We start from the raw sequence: 19,883 nt of genomic DNA, 5'->3' as shown, positions 1-19,883 counted from the left end.
GTTGCCTGTACAACGGCAAAGAGAATGACTGGGGTAGGCGGAGCCTAGGAGGGATCATGTGACCAGCTTTGCTGGGCTCTTTGCCATTTCCTGTTGGGGAAGAGAATATCCCACAAGTAAGGATGACGCCGTGGACCGGACACACCTATGTTGGAGAAAGGAGTGTGTAAACAAAAACAGGTCCTGCCTGTCAGACGACACAACCCCCGATAGAGCTCGGAACTGGGATTCTAAATAAACGATAAAACAAAAAGTAAAAACAAGACGACAAGGCATATCACCATCCTCTACTCGTCTTAGTTAAGATCGTTATCTGATTTAGAGGACAGAGATTCAACTGACGGAGCAGTACTGGAAACCTCTAACATCGACAAAACATCTCTCAGAAGTAAACGCAGGCGTGCCAATCTAAATTTAAATGCTAAGCCCTCCGCAGTCGGAGGACCCAAGTCAGCAGACTCCGACCCTGGAGGTTCTCCCTCTGAAGCCTCAGAGGAAACCGCATCCCCAGAGGACTGATTGGACACCAATTGTCCTTGGGCAGGAGAGCCTGGATTAACCCCTCACTTGCGCGTAGCAGGAATAGGTAACCTCGCTAAGGCCATTTAACCTCTGGTGGAAACAAAACCCTAACAGGCAAAGGAGGATCGGAACTTGGGAAAACTGCATATGTAGGAACAGAATCAAGGGAACACACCTCACTGGACGAAGAGTCCTCAGAGGCGGATGGCTCAGTGGTCTCTAACATCTCAACATTGGTTTATGAGAACACTCTATTGCGGCATACGGAACATAATTGAGCGGGCTGGATTACCCGGGCCTCCTCACAATATACACAGGTATCACATTCTGTATTGGACGGATTCCCCTCTAAAAGTAACAGAATCCTCCATAACTCGTCTTTTATATCAAATTCTAGAAAGTAAAAACAACTGGCACCTTATACCCCCAATGGCTGGGGCACTCACCACCTCCTATGACCCAGACAGATAGAGAAGAAGCTCCTCTCCGCAGAAAACTGGTCAGCGCCAGTTTGTACAAGAAACTGCGCAGCTCTCAAAATGAAAGTAGCCTGTACATTCTGTATCCGCCTAAGAGGCAAAACGTTCGTACACATAAGCAGTCGAAATCACATAACAAATATGAGTAAAAAACCCCACTGTTCAATAATCCCCCTCAGGAGATATTAACCCTTGATTCCATAAAGATAAAGGAGTCCCACTGTGACCATGTCTTCTATCGTTAACGTGTGTAAAATAATGAAACTATCTTATCGGAATCTATGCCGTGGAACAGTAACATGGTCCTTCACATTTGACAGATTGTAGCAGCGCTTCTGACATGGACTTGAGTGAAGAAAGCAGGCAAGTCTGGATGGGTTCGCAGAAAGACTCTCCCTGCATCTCCAGACTCTAACTATTGTCAATGCTCTCACTGAGAGGCTGACACAACTACTTAAAACTCCAGTCCCATCTCGAAGGGTAGTACCCTCCATAAGGAACTACTCCGAAATCTTCTGACACTTCTCTGCCAACCTCCTGTGACGAAAGGCAAAGAATGACTGAGGGATGAGGGAAGTGGGAGGGGTATTTAAGCCTTTGGCTGAAGTGTCTTTGCCTCCTCCTGGTGGCCAGGTTCTGTATTCCCACAAGTAAGGAATGAAGCCGTGGACTCTCCTCATATTAAGAAGGAAATATTGGTTTCAACAACAAGTTTTATTGGATCTAGATAAATATGGTGCTGAAACACTATCCATGTCAGGCAATATCATGGCCATTGCTACAATACTGTGACCAGATACCAAAAATGTATAATATAAAATCAATCAATATCTTATCTGCTATCTCAGAACTCTAACACTATAACTGCACGTCAAACCTCCAAGGCCTTCACCATTATTACACAGGGCCGGCATGAAACTGCTCTCCCCTAGATTCATTTGTTAAAAGGACATCGTATTACAGTAAAATGCTCTAATATGCTACAGTATTTTCCCTTTAACGTCCAATATGTAGTAAGGTTATGCTTAAGTAGTCAGCAGTTGGCAATTCAAATTCTCAGAATTGTAAACCTCACAATTATCAGTTACAGCAAAAAGGAAATTTATGCTTACCTGATAAATTTATTTCTTTTAAGATATGACGAGTCCACGGATTTCATCCTTACTTATGGGATTACGCCTCCTGGTCAGCAGGAAGTGGCAAAGAGCACCACAGCAGAGCTGTATATATAGCTCCTACCTTCCCTCCCACTCCAGTCATTCGACTGAAGTTAGGAAGAGAAAGGAAAAGCCAAAGGTGCAGAGGTGACTGAAGTTTAACAACAATACATACCTGTCTTAGAAATGACAGGGTGGGCCGTGGACTCGTCATATCGTAAAAGAAATAAATTTATCAGGTAAGCATAAATTTCCTTTTCTTTTACAAGATATGACGAGTCCACGGATTTCATCCTTACTTATGGGATACAATACCAAAGCTATAGGACACGGATAAAAGGGAAGGACAAGACAGGAACCTAAACGGAAGGCACCACTGCTTGAAGAACCTTTCTCCCAAAACCAGCCTCAGATGAAGCAAAAGTGTCAAATTTGTAAAATTTGGAAAAAGTGTGAAGAGACGACCAAGTTGCAGCCTTGCAAATCTGTACTACAGAAGCATAGTTTTTAAATGCCCATGAGGAAGCCACAGCCCTAGTGGAATGAGCCGTAATCCTTTCAGGAGGCTGCTGTCCAGCAGTCTCATATGCCAGACGGATGATACTCTTCAGCCAAAAAGAAAGAGAGGTAGCCGTAGTTTTCTGACCCCTACGCTTTCCAGAAAAAACAATAAATAAAGAAGATGATTGACGAAATTCTTTAGTCGCCTGCAAGTAAAACTTCAGGGCACGGACCACGTCCAAGTTATGCAACAAACGCTCCTTCTTAGAAGAAGGATTAGGACACAATGAAGGAACAACAATTTCCTGATTAATATTCTTATTAGAAACAACCTTAGGAAGAAAACCAGGTTTGGTACGTAAAACCACCTTATCAGAATGAAAAATAAGATAAGGAGAGTCACATTGTAACGCTGACAGGTCGGAAACTCTACGAGCAGAAGAAATAGCAACCAAAAATAAAACCTTCCAAGATAACAACTTAATATCTATGGAATGCATGGGTTCAAACGGAACCCCTTGAAGAACATTAAGAACTAAATTCAAACTCCAGGGTGGAGCAATTGGTCTAAACACAGGCTTGATTCTGGTCAGAGCCTGACAAAAAGACTGAACGTCTGGAACATCTGCCAAACGCTTGTGTAGTAAAATCGACAAAGCAGAAATGTGTCCCTTTAAGGAACTTGCTGATAACCCCTTCTCCAATCCTTCTTGGAGAAAAGATAAAATCCTGGGAATCCTAACTCTACTCCATGAGTAGCTCTTGGATACGCACCAATAAAGATATTTACGCCATATCTTATGGTAGATCTTTCTAGTGACAGGCTTACGTGCCTGAATTAAAGTATCAATGACCGAATCAGAGAACCCCCATTTAGATAAAATCAAGAGTTCAATATCCAAGCAGTCAGCTGCAGAGAAACTAGATTCGGATGTTGGAAGGGCCCCTGAATGAGAAGGTCCTGCCTCAATGGAAGCTTCCACGGTGGCAGAGAGGACATGTCCACTAGATCGGCATACCAAATCCTGCGAGGCCACGCAGGCGCGATTAGAATTACCAAAGCCCTCTCCTGTTTGATCCGTGCAATCACTCGGAGAAGGAGAGCAAACGGTGGAAACACATAAGCTAGGTTGAACGACCAAGGCACTGCCAAGGCATCTATCCGTTCGGCCTGAGGATCCCTTGACCTGGATCCGTATCTTGGGAGCTTGGCATTCTGACAAGACGCCATCAGATCCAATTCCGGTCTGCCCCATCTGAGGATCAGAGTGGCAAAGACCTCCGGATGGAGTTCCCACTACCACGGATGAAACGTCTGTCTGCTTAAAAAGTCCGCTTCCCAGTTGTCCACTCCTGGGATGTAGATTGCTGACAGATAACAAGAGTGAGCCTCCACCCATCGAATTATCTTGGATACTTCTGTCATGGCTAAGGAACTCCTTGTTCCTCCCTGATGATTGATGTAAGCCACAGTCGTGATGTTGTCCGACTGAAAATGGATGAATTTGGCCGAAGCCAACTGAGGCCAAGCTTGAAGCGAATTGAATATTGCTCTCAATTCCAGAATATTGATTGGAAGTAGAGACTCCAACTGAGTCCACACACCCTGAGCCTTCAGGGAATTCCAGACTGCACCCCAACCTAGTAGACTGGCGTCCGTTGTCACTATCATCCATGAGGGTCTGCGGTAGCACGTCCCTTGGTACAGATGATCCGACGACAACCACCAAAGAAGAGAGTCTCTTGTCTCCTGATCTAGATCTATCTGAGGAGACAAATTTGCATAATCTCCATTCCACTGCCTGAGCATGCTCAGTTGTAGCGGTCTGAGATGAAAACGAGCAAACGGAATGATGTCCATTGCCGCCACCATCAATCCAATTACCTCCATGCACTGAGCCACTGATGGCCGAGGAGTGGACTGAAGGGCTCGGCATGTATTCAGAATCTTTAACTTTCTGACCTCCGTCAAGAAAATTTTCATAGATATGGAATCTATTAGAGTTCCCAAGAAGGGAACCCTTGTCTGTGGGAGTAATGAACTCTTTTCTAGATTCACCTTCCACCCGTGAGTCCTCAGAAAGGACAGAACCATGTCTGTATGAGATTTTGTCAGATGGTAAGACGACGCCTGGATCAGAATATCGTCCAGATAAGGCGCCACTGCAATGCCCCGCGGCCTGAGAACTGCCAGAAGTGATCCTAGAACTTTCGTGAAGATCATGGGTGCTGTGGCCAACCCGAAGGGAAGAGCCACAAACTAAAAATATTTGTCCAGGAAGGCAAACCTTAGGAACTGGTGATGATCCTTGTGGATAGGAATATGAAGATATGCATCATTCAAGTCCACGGTAGTCATATATTAACCCTCCTGGATCAATGGCAGAATTGTTCGAATAGTCTCCATCTTGAAGGATGGGACTCTGAGAAACTTGTTTAGACTCTTTAGATCTAAAATAGGTCGAAACGTGCCCTCTTTTTTGGGGACCACGAAAAGATTTGAGTAAAACCCCTGCCCCTGTTCCAGTATTGGAACGGGACGAATTACTCCCATAGTAGAGAGGTCTTCTACACAACGTAAGAACGCCTCTCTTTTTATCTGGTCTACAGACAATCGTGAAAGAAGAAACCTCCCCCTTGGGAGAGAATTTTTGAATTCCAGTTGATACCCTTGGGACACGATTTCCAGTGTCCAGGGGTCCTGAACATCTCTTACCCAAGCCTGGGCAAATAGAGAAAGTCTGCCCCCTACTAGATCCGGTCCCGGATCGGGGGCCGCCCCTTCATGTTGTCTTGGTAGCAGCAGCGGGCTTCTTGGGTTGTTTACCCTTGTTCCAAGCCTGGTTGGGTCTCCAGACGGACTTGGCCTGAGCAAAATTCCCTTCCTGTTAAGCGGAAGAAGAGGAAGAAGAGGGGACTCCTTTGAAGTTCCGAAAGGAACGAAAATTATTTTGTTTTACCCTTAGTTTAGCTGTTCTATCCTGAGGTAGGAGATGACCCTTACCTCCCGTAATGTCAGAAATGATTTCTTTCAAGTCAGGCCCGAATAGGGTTTTTCCTTTGAAAGGAATAGCCAAGAGCTTCGACTTAGATGACACATCAGCAGACCAAGATTTTAACCATAACGCTCTACGCGCTAAAATGGCAAATCCGGCATTCTTAGCCGCCAATTTGGCAATCTGAAAGGCGGCATCCATAATAAAAGAATTAGCCAGCTTAAGAGCCTTAATTCTATCTAAAATTTCCTCTAAAGTAGTCTCAGTCTTAAGAGACTCTTCTAAGGCATCAAACGTTTGCAGCAATAAAAAATGTCCTTATGTGCCCAAATTAGCTTAACAATATTGCACCGCTTGTGCTTGTTTAGATATGTTATATATCAATTTATCAGTTATATCAATAATAGGGTTTTTCCTTTGAAAGGAATAGTTAAGAGCTTCGACTTAGATGACACATCAGCAGACCAAGATTTTAACCATAACGCTCTACGCGCTAAAATGGCAAATCCGGCATTCTTAGCCGCCAATTTGACAATCTGAAAGGCGGCATCCATAATAAAAGAATTAGCCAGCTTAAGAGCCTTAATTCTATCTAAAATTTCCTCTAAAGGAGTCTCAGTCTTAAGAGACTCTTCTAAGGCGTCAAACCAGAAGGCCGCCGCAGTGGTAACTGGTACAATGCAGGCCGTCGGTTGTAAAAGGAAACCCTGATGAATAAATAACTTTTTTAGAAGACCCTCCAATTTCTTATCCATAGGGTCTTTGAAAGCACAACTGTCCTGAATAGGAATAGTTGTACGCTTAGCCAGGGTAGATATAGCTCCCTCCACCTTAGGGACTGTTTGCCAAGAGTCCCGAACAGTGTCAGAAATGGGATACATTTTCTTAAAATTAGGAGAAGGTGAGAACGGGATACCCGGTCTTTCCCATTCCCGCGTAATAATTTCCGAGATTCTCCGGAAAAACATCAGAGTAAGCAGGCACCTCTAAGTATTTGTCCATCTTACACAATTTCTCTGGTGGTACCACAATAGAGTCACCGTCATCCAGAGTCGCTAAAACCTCCCGAAGTAGCAGGCGGAGGTGTTCAAGCTTAAATCTAAAGGACATGACGTCCGAGTCCGTCTGAGGTTATACACTTCCCGAATCGGAAAGTTCCCCCTCAGACAGAAGTTACCTGACCCCCAATTCAGATCCCTGTGAGGGTACATCGGAAATAGCCAACAAAGTATCAGAGGTCGCAGTATTCAAATTGACTTCTGTCCTGCTGCGTTTGCCCTGTAACACTGGCAACTTAGAAAAAACCTCTGTAAGGGTAGATGACATAACTGCAGCCATATCCTGCAGAGTAAATGAAGTAGACGTGGTTGAAGAACCCAACGTCGCTTGGGTTCCACAAAGGCATCTAAACACATAGAACAAGTAGTTTCCTCAAGTTCAGACATGTTAAACAGACTAACAATAGCAATAATAGTCGTTCTTTACTTGATATATTGGGCTCTGAAGTCAAATTACATAGCCAAAAATTTTGAACTAAAAAGTGTACTGCACCTTTAAATAATAAAGCGCAAAATTTTTCTGTTATCTCAAAAACGTTTGCAGCAATAAAAAATGTCCTTATGTGCCCAAATTAGCTTAACAATATTGCACCGCTTGTGCTTGTTTAGATATGTTATATATCAATTTATATCAAATTTATCAGTTATAACAACTTTTTATCAATTCAGGCCCCTGCACCTCGCCACAGCTCTGCTGCGGCGCCTACCTGCCCCCAGATCACACTGCTTCTGCTTAAGTGGCTTCTAAGTCTCTTTTTGTTTGCAAAAACAACTTAGGCCCCACCGGAGCACAGGACCTTGCTGCCGATCCGATCCGGATGAATACTGCGCGGCTGAGGGCCCAAAATTAGGGCCCGCCCATTGTGGGCGTAACTCGAGCCGTACAGAGACGCGCATGGGTAGTAAAATAACATGCCAGTTCCCAAATAAAATATTAAAAGCCATGTGCCCCTCTTACATACAACTCAATAATAAAGCGTAACTACATGAAAAACTGCACTCCCTCAGGCCAGTTATAACGATATAACAATGACAGCCCTTAGACAGCAACCGCATCTCCCAGCATCTAGCCCACACTGAATATACCTAAATGATATCCTTAGACATATTTAGCAATCAATATAAAAGGGAATCCCAGGTACACCATTTCCATACATATAGTGCCTACTGATTAGCCCTCCCCAGATAGGGAATAATGTCAGCCTGTTCTGATGCATCAAGTCTCCCCAGAAACAAATGACTGAACATACCTCAATGCTGCTTGTAGCATGACATCGTTCTCCACACTGAAGATATTTAATTTACACTACCTTCAACCGCTCTGTGGGAACCAGCAAGATCTTAGATAATGTCTGCTAAGATTGTCAACATCAGGGCAGAAAATAAGATGTCTTCCACTCCTCTTGGGAAGTAATTGACTGATGATTTCTCCCTGAGAAAAATAGTACTCACTGGCACCATTTTAAAATAAAAAAATTCTTGATTGAAGAATCTAAACTAACACCTCACTTTACCTCTTCCTATCACTAACACAGGCAAAGAGAATGACTGGAGTGGGAGGGAAGGGAGGAGCTATATATACAGCTCTGCTGTGGTGCTCTTTGCCTCCTCCTGCTGACCAGGAGGCATAATCCCATAATTAAGGATGAAATCCGTGGACTCGTCATATCTTGTAAAAGAAATACGAGTAAAATAATAAGCAAATTAAAACTTTTCACTATGCATAATTAAATATTTTTTATTACAATGTTTTATGTTCCTTTTATAATTTAACAATATACCCTTTATAGGATGTATCATTGTACAGTACTGTATTAAAAACAGAAATTTTATTTTTATCTGTTTGGAGCCAGTACCCAATTTGTGACTAATTTGATTTACCTGCTTAAGCTTCAGAAAGAAGTTTTCCGTAGAGCTCCTTTTGCTGAAAGGCCAGAAGAGCCGCTCATTGGCAGAAGAGACTCGGACCTTGGTTTCTAAAAGGAAACGCACAGGCTCCTGTACTTCTGTGATGACCAAGTCTACAGCCGTCGTCATGAACAATACCTTGTCTAAATAGGACAGATCACAATGTTACACCTTCTCTGGTGGGAACACAGTAACACGCCTTTCACGTACAACCCCCATCAATCCTGTTTTTGGTTTCATACCTTTAGGAGTCTCTTCATTCACTGCCTGAAAATGTGGAGACTTTGTGTTCCAGCTTCCGGTGATGACATAGGATTTTCCATCAGAGCTTTTACCCATGGATTCCTATGGAAGATGCAAAAAAAATTACTAAATTGTGTTTATGTATTATTCTGAAGTTTAATCTTCACTAGATCAGAATTCTTAGTTAGAACCAATCATTCTGGTTTGTTTTGCTTCCTTGACTTCTCAGAGTTAAAGTCAAAGGAATATGGAAGCTCACCAGCTCTAACAGGTGCATGTCACTATTCCGAACATCTCGTCCTGGACTGAGGAGAAGCCCAAAACACCTGCAAACATAGACACAGATCCAATAAGGGAATATAACTGTGCAGTAAGCATGCCAGAAAATATTATTTAGTATCAAGGATAAAGTTACATTGCAGAGAACATTTAGGTATAGTAATAAGTATATAGTATAAAGGGATCATATGCAGTGCCAGGGATAAGGGTACAGTACGTACAGATCATGTAGTGCCAGGGATAAGGGTACAGTACATACAGATCATGTAGTGCCAGGGATAAGGGTACAGTACATACAGATCATGTAGTGCCAGGGATAAGGGTACAGTACGTACAGATCATGTAGTGCCAGGAATAAGGGTACAGTACATAGATAAGGCAGTGCCAGGGATAAGGGTACAGTACGTACAGATCATGTAGTGCCAGGGATAAGGGTACAGTATATACAGATCATGTAGTGCCAGGGATAAGGGTACAGTATATACAGATCATGTAGTGCCAGGGATAAGGGTACAGTACGTACAGATCATGTAGTGCCAGGGATAAGGGTACAGTACATACAGATCATGTAGTGCCAGGGATAAGGGTACAGTACATACAGATCATGTAGTGCCAGGGATAAGGGTACAGTACGTACAGATCATGTAGTGCCAGGAATAAGGGTACAGTACATAGATAAGGCAGTGCCAGGGATAAGGGTACAGTACGTACAGATCATGTAGTGCCAGGGATAAGGGTACAGTACATACAGATCATGTAGTGCCAGGGATAAGGGTACAGTACATACAGATCATGTAGTGCCAGGGATAAGGGTACAGTACGTACAGATCATGTAGTGCCAGGGATAAGGGTACAGTATATACAGATCATGTAGTGCCAGGGATAAGGGTACAGTACGTACAGATCATGTAGTGCCAGGGATAAGGGTACAGTAAATACAGATCATGTAGTGCCAGGGATAAGGGTACAGTACGTACAGATCATGTAGTGCCAGGGATAAGGGTACAGTATATACAGATAATGTAGTGCCAGGGATAAGGGTACAGTAAATACAGATCATGTAGTGCCAGGGATAAGGGTACAGTACGTACAGATCATGTAGTGCCAGGGATAAGGGTACAGTACATAAAGATCATGTAGTGCCAGGGATAAGGGTACAGTACGTACAGATCATGCAGTGCCAGGGATAAGGGTACAGTAAATACAGATCATGTAGTGCCAGGGATAAGGGTACAGTATATACAGATCATGTAGTGCCAGGGATAAGGGTACAGTACATACAGATCATGCAGTGCCAGGGATAAGGGTACAGTACGTACAGATCATGTAGTGCCAGGGATAAGGGTACAGTATATACAGATCATGTAGTGCCAGGTATAAGGGTACAGTACATACAGATCATGTAGTGCCAGGGATAAGGGTACAGTACGTACAGATCATGTAGTGCCAGGGATAAGGGTACAGTACGTACAGATCATGTAGTGCCAGGGATAAGGGTACAGTACGTACAGATCATGTAGTGCCAGGGATAAGGGTACAGTACGTACAGATCATGTAGTGCCAGGAATAAGGGTACAGTACATAGATAAGGCAGTGCCAGGGATAAGGGTACAGTACGTACAGATCATGTAGTGCCAGGGATAAGGGTACAGTACATACAGATCATGTAGTGCCAGGGATAAGGGTACAGTACATACAGATCATGTAGTGCCAGGGATAAGGGTACAGTACGTACAGATCATGTAGTGCCAGGGATAAGGGTACAGTATATACAGATCATGTAGTGCCAGGGATAAGGGTACAGTACGTACAGATCATGTAGTGCCAGGGATAAGGGTACAGTAAATACAGATCATGTAGTGCCAGGGATAAGGGTACAGTACGTACAGATCATGTAGTGCCAGGGATAAGGGTACAGTATATACAGATAATGTAGTGCCAGGGATAAGGGTACAGTAAATACAGATCATGTAGTGCCAGGGATAAGGGTACAGTACGTACAGATCATGCAGTGCCAGGGATAAATGTACAGTACATACAGATCATGTAGTGCCAGGGATAAGGGTACAGAACGTACAGATCATGTAGTGCAAGGGATAAGGGTACAGTACGTACAGATCATGTAGTGCCAGGGATAAGGGTACAGTACGTACAGATCATGTAGTGCCAGGGATAAGGGTACAGTACATACAGATCATGTAGTGCCAGGTATAAGGGTACAGTACGTACAGATCATGTAGTGCCAGGGATAAGGGTACAGTAAATACAGATCATGTAGTGCCAGGGATAAGGGTACAGTATATACAGATCATGTAGTGCCAGGGATAAGGGTACAGTACGTACAGATAATGCAGTGCCAGAGATAAGGGTACAGTACGTACAGATCATGTAGTGCTAGGGATAATGGTACAGTACGTACAGATCATGCAGTGCCAGAAATAAATGTACAGTACATAGATAATGCAGTGCCAGGGATAATGGTACAGTGCGTACAGATCATGCAGTGCCAGGGATAAGGGTACAGTGCGTACAGATCATGCAGTGCCAGGGATAAAGTTACAGTACATAGATAATGCAGTGCCAGGGATAATGGTACAGTGCGTACAAATCATGCAGAGCCAGGAATAAGGGTACAGTACATAGATAAGGCAGTGCCAGGGATGAGGGTACAGTAAATACAGATCATGTAGTGCCAGGGATAAGGGTACAGTGCGTACAGATCATGCAGTGCCAGGGATAAATGTACAGTACATAGATAAGGCAGTGCCAGGGATAATGGTACAGTACGTACAGATTAAGCAGTGCCAGGGATAAGGGTACAGTACATAGATAAGGCAGTGCCAGGGATAATGGTACAGTGCGTACAGATCATGCAGAGCCAGGAATAAGGGTACAGTACATAGATAATGCAGTGCCAGGGATAAGGGTACAGTAAATACAGATCATGTAGTGCCAGGGATAAGGGTACAGTGCGTACAGATCATGCAGTGCCAGGGATAAATGTACAGTACATAGATAAGGCAGTGCCAGGGATAATGGTACAGTACGTACAGATTAAGCAGTGCCAGGGATAAGGGTACAGTACATAGATAAGGCAGTGCCAGGGATAATGGTACAGTACGTACAGATCATGCAGTGCCAGGAATAAGGGTACAGTACATAGATAAGGCAGTGCCAGGGATAATGGTACAGTACGTACAGATCATGCAGTGCCAGGAATAAGGGTACAGTACATAGATAAGGCAGTGCCAGGGATAATGGTACAGTACGTACAGATCATGCAGTGCCAGGAATAAGGGTACAGTACATAGATAAGGCAGTGCCAGCGAAAACATAAATTATGCTTACCTGATAATTTCATTTTCTTCTGAAGGGAAGAGTGCACAGCTGAATTCATTACTTTTGGAAGATATAGAACCTGGCCACCAGGAGGAGGCAAAGACACCCCAGCCAAAGGCTTAAATACTCCTCCCACTTTCCTCATCCCCCAGTCATTCTGCCGAGGAACAAGGAACAGTAGAAGAAATATCAGGGTGAAAAAAGGTGCCAGAAGAACAAATAATTACAGCCGCCTCATAGATAAAAACACGGGAGGGAGCTGTGGACTCTTCCCTTCAGAAGAAAATGAAATTATCAGGTAAGCATAATTTATGTTTTTCTTCTTAAAAGGGAAGAGTCCAAAGCTGCATTCATTACTTTTAGGAAAAGAATACCCAAGCTAGAGGACACTGAATGCAAACAACGGTTGGTTACAAAACGCAGCCCCTTCAAGAGGCACCACATCCTGATTACTCAACACCCTAAAAAATATAGACGACACGGGAGAAAACCCGAAGCCCAGATAACTGCACATTAGTTACACCGCCGGCAAAGTCGAACTAAACCACTCAGTCCCAGAGTCCGTCAAGCCCAAACAACCTCAGAGGAGTCAGCACCGTGGATCAAGACTCCCATGAAGGTACCCGCCAAGACAAGGATCGCTGTCTGCCCCCAAAAAGGAGAACAGATTCTCATGAAAAATTCAAAGGATCATTCCACTCTGCAGAACATAGAAAAACCCATGGTTGTCGTACAACAGCAACGCCCAGGGAGATGAACTCCCTAGAAACACAAGGACAGAAGAAAAAAAGATCCATACACAGGGAAACATGTCCCAAAAAGGACTCGAGGAAGACCCTCATATCACTGACCCTGTACTATACCCAATGGTACTCCAGGAAAACCATGAGTTCCCCGTTGCCTCATATTAGGTCTAGACCTGCAAGATAGACAGCAGAGACAGCAAAAATAGGATAACTATCCCAGCAGCTAGTAAAGAGGTCTCCAAAAAGAACACCAACAGTCTGAACAGGAACTCCCAATGACCAGCTTCCAGGTAGCAAGCTGACTCACCATTGCTAAACCCAAACACCGAAAGGCATTTCAAAGCTTGCTAACACCCAGTCAAAGTGCAATTTGCAGTAGCTGGTTACACCCTCAAAGTGCAATAGCTGTAGCTGGATTCAACTGCAAACCTTCCAAGGGTTCACAGCCTTCCGAATATTGGGCTCCAAGGAGCGTCGCCTCACAGCACCGAACACCAAAGGAAAAGAAGAGGACATCCAAGACTTCCCACAAAGGAGAGAACCGACTCTAAAGAAAACGGTCAACCTTGCAAGAGTAACCGACCCCCAATCTTCCCTCTAGGATAATGGTCCCAGCCCAAAGGCTCGTCAAAAACAAAGACAAGAGTCCCAGACTTTCAGAAGAGAAAGGAAGGGTCAACGTAGGAACAATGCCCCCAGTTAGACAGCTGACCGTTACTACAAACGGTATTTCACCATAAGTCATGATAGACATTGTGCTCGGGTATGAAACCCCCTACACGGCTGTCTTCTCTAAAAACAAGGAACACTTCCCAAGGGAAGAAGGCCCTCAGACCCTCAGCATCCATATATCAGAATCCAACATACAGAAGGAGCCCCATAGGGATCAAACCCTCAGCCTCTCGCTGCAGGAACAGAGGAACCAGTCACTACATCACAACTCCCCTTCCAGGATTCTGGAACACAAGAAGGGAAAAGATCCTTACATGGAAAGCCACCAAGGACCCACAGGTCGCTCCAAATACTAAGGTAACTCCAAACATGGAGAATTCTACCACGGCTCTAGAAGAGAAGGGAACAACAGAAAACAACCCTACCATAGAGGCGAGACCCCTCGGCCATATCGCCAACCCAGGTGAAGATACCCGGAGTATACAGAAACAGCGTAAATGCGTCAGAAGACCAGTAGGGAACCGTCAGAAGGACCTAAAGCCTAAGCCGCAAAACGATAGGCATCTCTCACAGAGACCCAGCCTCTACGGAAGGAGGCCTGCGGGACAACAAACATCTAGTGTGAGATCGAACCGTCCACATCCATCCAAGGAGAGACACAAACCTAGGTCAGGGTCCTCAAAAACAGAATCAAAGAAGATCTGACATCCAGAGGAACCCTAAGCTGCCTCCTACAAGGAGGAACGCACCTCTAAAGTCCGTAGAGTTAGCGATCTAGCAATAGCCTCAAACCCAAGAGTCACAAAGGACTTCCTTAATGTTCTAAGATTCAGCACCCTGGGCATTTGGATCGCAAATAAATCTCGTAGGCAAGCAATAATACGTGCTACACACATAGGCAAGGTAGAAACCAACACCCGAAGGCGAATGAGAACCCTGTACCCTGCTCGCCATCCCAGAGAATCAAACTTAAGACACCGCCCACAAAGCCCCTAATGGAGCATCAAGGATAACAGAATTTATGTTTACCTGATAAATTACTTTCTCCAACGGTGTGTCCGGTCCACGGCGTCATCCTTACTTGTGGGATATTCTCTTCCCCAACAGGAAATGGCAAAGAGCCCAGCAAAGCTGGTCACATGATCCCTCCTAGGCTCCGCCTACCCCAGTCATTCGACCGACGTAAAGGAGGAATATTTGCATAGGAGAAACCATATGATACCGTGGTGACTGTAGTTAAAGAAAATAAATTATCAGACCTGATTAAAAAAACCAGGGCGGGCCGTGGACCGGACACACCGTTGGAGAAAGTAATTTATCAGGTAAACATAAATTCTGTTTTCTCCAACATAGGTGTGTCCGGTCCACGGCGTCATCCTTACTTGTGGGAACCAATACCAAAGCTTTAGGACACGGATGAAGGGAGGGAGCAAATCAGGTCACCTAAATGGAAGGCACCACGGCTTGCAAAACCTTTCTCCCAAAAATAGCCTCAGAAGAAGCAAAAGTTTTAAACTTGTGAAATTTGGTAAAAGTGTGCAGTGAAGACCAAGTCGCTGCCCGACATATCTGATCAACAGAAGCCTCGTTCTTGAAGGCCCATGTGGAAGCCACAGCCCTAGTGGAATGAGCTGTGATTCTTTCAGGAGGCTGCCGTCCGGCAGTCTCATAAGCCAATCTGATGATGCTTTTAATCCAAAAAGAGAGAGAGGTAGAAGTTGCTTTTTGACCTCTCCTTTTACCAGAATAAACAACAAACAAGGAAGATGTTTGTCTAAAATCCTTTGTAGCATCTAAATAGAATTTTAGAGCGCGAACAACATCCAAATTGTGCAACAAACGTTCCTTCTTTGAAACTGGATTCGGACACAAAGAAGGCACGACTATCTCCTGGTTAATGTTTTTGTTAGAAACAACTTTCGGAAGAAAACCAGGTTTAGTACGTAAAACCACCTTATCTGCATGGAACACCAGATAAGGAGGAGAACACTGCAGAGCAGATAATTCTGAAACTCTTCTAGCAGAAGAAATTGCAACCAAAAACAAAACTTTCCAAGATAATAACTTAATATCAACGGAATGTAAGGGTTCAAACGGAACCCCCTGAAGAACTGAAAGAACTAAGTTGAGACTCCAAGGAGGAGTCAAAGGTTTGTAAACAGGCTTGATTCTAACCAGAGCCTGAACAAAGGCCTGAACATCTGGCACAGCGGCCAGCTTTTTGTGAAGTAACACAGACAAGGCAGAAATCTGTCCCTTCAAGGAACTTGCAGATAATCCTTTCTCCAATCCTTCTTGAAGAAAGGATAGAATCTTAGGAATTTTTACCTTGTCCCAAGGGAATCCTTTAGATTCACACCAACAGATATATTTTTTCCATATTTTGTGGTAAATTTTTCTAGTTACAGGCTTTCTGGCCTGAACAAGAGAATCAATAACGGAATCTGAGAACCCTCGTTTTGATAAGATCAAGCGTTCAATCTCCAAGCAGTCAGTTGGAGTGAGACCAGATTCGGATGTTCGAACGGACCTTGAACAAGAAGGTCTCGTCTCAAAGGTAGCTTCCATGGTGGAGCCGATGACATATTCACCAGATCTGCATACCAAGTCCTGCGTGGCCACGCAGGAGCTATCAAGATCACCGATGCCCTCTCCTGATTGATCCTGGCTACCAGCCTGGGGATGAGAGGAAACGGCGGGAATACATAAGCTAGTTTGAAGGTCCAAGGTGCTACTAGTGCATCTACTAGAGTCGCCTTGGGATCCCTGGATCTGGACCCGTAGCAAGGAACCTTGAAGTTCTGACGAGAGGCCATCAGATCCATGTCTGGAATGCCCCACAGTTGAGTAATTTGGGCAAAGATTTCCGGATGGAGTTCCCACTCCCCCGGATGTAATGTCTGACGACTCAGAAAATCCGCTTCCCAATTTTCCACTCCTGGGATGTGGATTGCAGACAGGTGGCAGGAGTGAGTCTCCGCCCATTGAATGATTTTGGTCACTTCTTCCATCGCCAGGGAACTCCTTGTTCCCCCCTGATGGTTGATGTACGCAACAGTCGTCATGTTGTCTGATTGAAACCGTATGAACTTGGCCTTTGCTAGCTGAGGCCAAGCCTTGAGAGCATTGAGTATCGCTCTCAGTTCCAGAATATTTATCGGTAGAAGAGATTCTTCCCGAGACCAAAGACCCTGAGCTTTCAGGGGTCCCCAGACCGCGCCCCAGCCCATCAGACTGGCGTCGGTCGTGACAATGACCCACTCTGGCCTGCGGAAGTTCATCCCTTGTGACAGGTTGTCCAGGGACAGCCACCAACGGAGTGAATCTCTGGTCCTCTGATTTACTTGTATCGTCGGAGACAAGTCTGTATAGTCCCCATTCCACTGACTGAGCATGCACAGCTGTAATGGTCTTAGATGAATGCGCGCAAAAGGAACTATGTCCATTGCCGCTACCATCAAACCTATTACTTCCATGCACTGCGCTATGGAAGGAAGAGGAACGGAATGAAGTATTTGACAAGAGTTTAGAAGTTTTGTTTTTCTGGCCTCTGTCAGAAAAATCCTCATTTCTAAGGAGTCTATTATTGTTCCCAAGAAGGGAACCCTTGTTGACGGAGATAGAGAACTCTTTTCTACGTTCACTTTCCATCCGTGAGATCTGAGAAAGGCCAGGACTATGTCCGTGTGAGCCTTTGCTTGAGGAAGGGACGACGCTTGAATCAGAATGTCGTCCAAGTAAGGTACTACTGCAATGCCCCTTGGTCTTAGCACCGCTAGAAGGGACCCTAGTACCTTTGTGAAAATCCTTGGAGCAGTGGCTAATCCGAAAGGAAGTGCCACGAACTGGTAATGCTTGTCCAGGAATGCGAACCTTAGGAACCGATGATGTTCCTTGTGGATAGGAATATGTAGATACGCATCCTTTAAATCCACCGTGGTCATGAATTGACCTTCCTGGATGGAAGGAAGAATTGTTCGAATGGTTTCCATTTTGAACGATGGAACCTTGAGAAACTTGTTTAGGATCTTGAGATCTAAGATTGGTCTGAACGTTCCTTCTTTTTTGGGAACTACGAACAGATTGGAGTAGAACCCCATCCCTTGTTCCCCTAATGGAACAGGATGAATCACTCCCATTTTTAACAGGTCTTCTACACAATGTAAGAATGCCTGTTTTTTTATGTGGTCTGAAGACAATTGAGACCTGTGGAACCTCCCCCTTGGGGGAAGCCCCTTGAATTCCAGAAGATAACCTTGGGAGACTATTTCTAGTGCCCAAGGATCCAGAACATCTCTTGCCCAAGCCTGAGCGAAGAGAGAGAGTCTGCCCCCCACCAGATCCGGTCCCGGATCGGGGGCCAACATTTCATGCTGTCTTGGTAGCAGTGGCAGGTTTCTTGGCCTGCTTTCCCTTGTTCCAGCCTTGCATTGGTCTCCAGGCTGGCTTGGCTTGAGAAGTATTACCCTCTTGCTTAGAGGACGTAGCACTTGGGGCTGGTCCGTTTCTACGAAAGGGACGAAAATTAGGTTTATTTTTGGCCTTGAAAGACCTATCCTGAGGAAGGGCGTGGCCCTTACCCCCAGTGATATCAGAGATAATCTCTTTCAAGTCAGGGCCAAACAGCGTTTTCCCCTTGAAAGGAATGTTAAGCAATTTGTTCTTGGAAGACGCATCCGCTGACCAAGATTTCAACCAAAGCGCTCTGCGCGCCACAATAGCAAACCCAGAATTTTTCGCCGCTAACCTAGCCAATTGCAAAGTGGCGTCTAGGGTGAAAGAATTAGCCAATTTGAGAGCACGGATTCTGTCCATAATCTCCTCATAAGGAGGAGAATCACTAGTGATCGCCTTTTCTAGCTCATCGAACCAGAAACACGCGGCTGTAGTGACAGGGACAATGCATGAAATTGGTTGTAGAAGGTAACCTTGCTGAACAAACATCTTTTTAAGCAAACCTTCTAATTTTTTATCCATAGGATCTTTGAAAGCACAACTATCTTCTATGGGTATAGTGGTGCGTTTGTTTAAAGTAGAAACCGCCCCCTCGACCTTGGGGACTGTCTGCCATAAGTCCTTTCTGGGGTCGACCATAGGAAACAATTTTTTAAATATGGGGGGAGGAACGAAAGGTATACCGGGCCTTTCCCATTCTTTATTTACAATGTCCGCCACCCGCTTGGGTATAGGAAAAGCTTCTGGGGGCCCCGGGACCTCTAGGAACTTGTCCATTTTACATAGTTTCTCTGGGATGATCAAATTCTCACAATCATCCAGAGTGGATAACACCTCCTTAAGCAGAGCGCGGAGATGTTCCAACTTAAATTTAAATGTAATCACATCAGGTTCAGCTTGTTGAGAAATTTTCCCTGAATCTGAAATTTCTCCCTCAGACAAAACCTCCCTGGCCCCCTCAGACTGGTGTAGGGGCCCTTCAGAAACAATATCATCAGCGTCCTCATGCTCTTCAGTATTATCTAAAACAGAGCAGTCGCGCTTACGCTGATAAGTGGGCATTTTGGCTAAAATGTTTTTGATAGAATTATCCATTACAGCCGTTAATTGTTGCATAGTAAGGAGTATTGGCGCGCTAGATGTACTAGGGGCCTCCTGAGTGGGCAAGACTGGTGTAGACGAAGGAGGGGATGATGCAGTACCATGCTTACTCCCCTCACTTGAGGAATCATCTTGGGCATCATTTTCTCTAAATTTTGTGTCACATAAATCACATCTATTTAAATGAGAAGGAACCTTGGCTTCCCCACATTCAGAACACAGTCTATCTGGTAGTTCAGACATGTTAAACAGGCATAAACTTGATAACAAAGTACAAAAAACGTTTTAAAATAAAACCGTTACTGTCACTTTAAATTTTAAACTGAACACACTTTATTACTGCAATTGCGAAAAAGTATGAAGGAATTGTTCAAAATTCACCAAAATTTCACCACAGTGTCTTAAAGCCTTAAAAGTATTGCACACC

The 19,883-nt window shown here is 44.5% G+C and overlaps 1 protein-coding gene across 1 annotated transcript in view; it reads right to left on the bottom strand.

Moving 5' to 3' along the window:
- The window catches only part of RABGAP1 (RAB GTPase activating protein 1), an 831,375-nt gene that overhangs the window by 608,796 nt on the left and 202,696 nt on the right, over nucleotides 1–19,883 (bottom strand). Inside the window, exons 6-8 of the mRNA XM_053696166.1 lie at nucleotides 9,124–9,190; nucleotides 8,864–8,966; nucleotides 8,595–8,764 (exon numbers count right to left, since the gene is read on the bottom strand). Coding sequence (XP_053552141.1) covers nucleotides 8,595–8,764; nucleotides 8,864–8,966; nucleotides 9,124–9,190 — 340 coding nt within the window. The remainder of the gene's footprint in view (nucleotides 1–8,594; nucleotides 8,765–8,863; nucleotides 8,967–9,123; nucleotides 9,191–19,883) is intronic.

The sequence above is a fragment of the Bombina bombina genome, chromosome 12 (genome assembly GCF_027579735.1).
Source record: "Bombina bombina isolate aBomBom1 chromosome 12, aBomBom1.pri, whole genome shotgun sequence".
NCBI lineage: Eukaryota > Metazoa > Chordata > Amphibia > Anura > Bombinatoridae > Bombina > Bombina bombina.
Note: the sequence above shows the minus strand (reverse complement) of the source record. Positions and strands in the feature narration are given on the sequence as shown.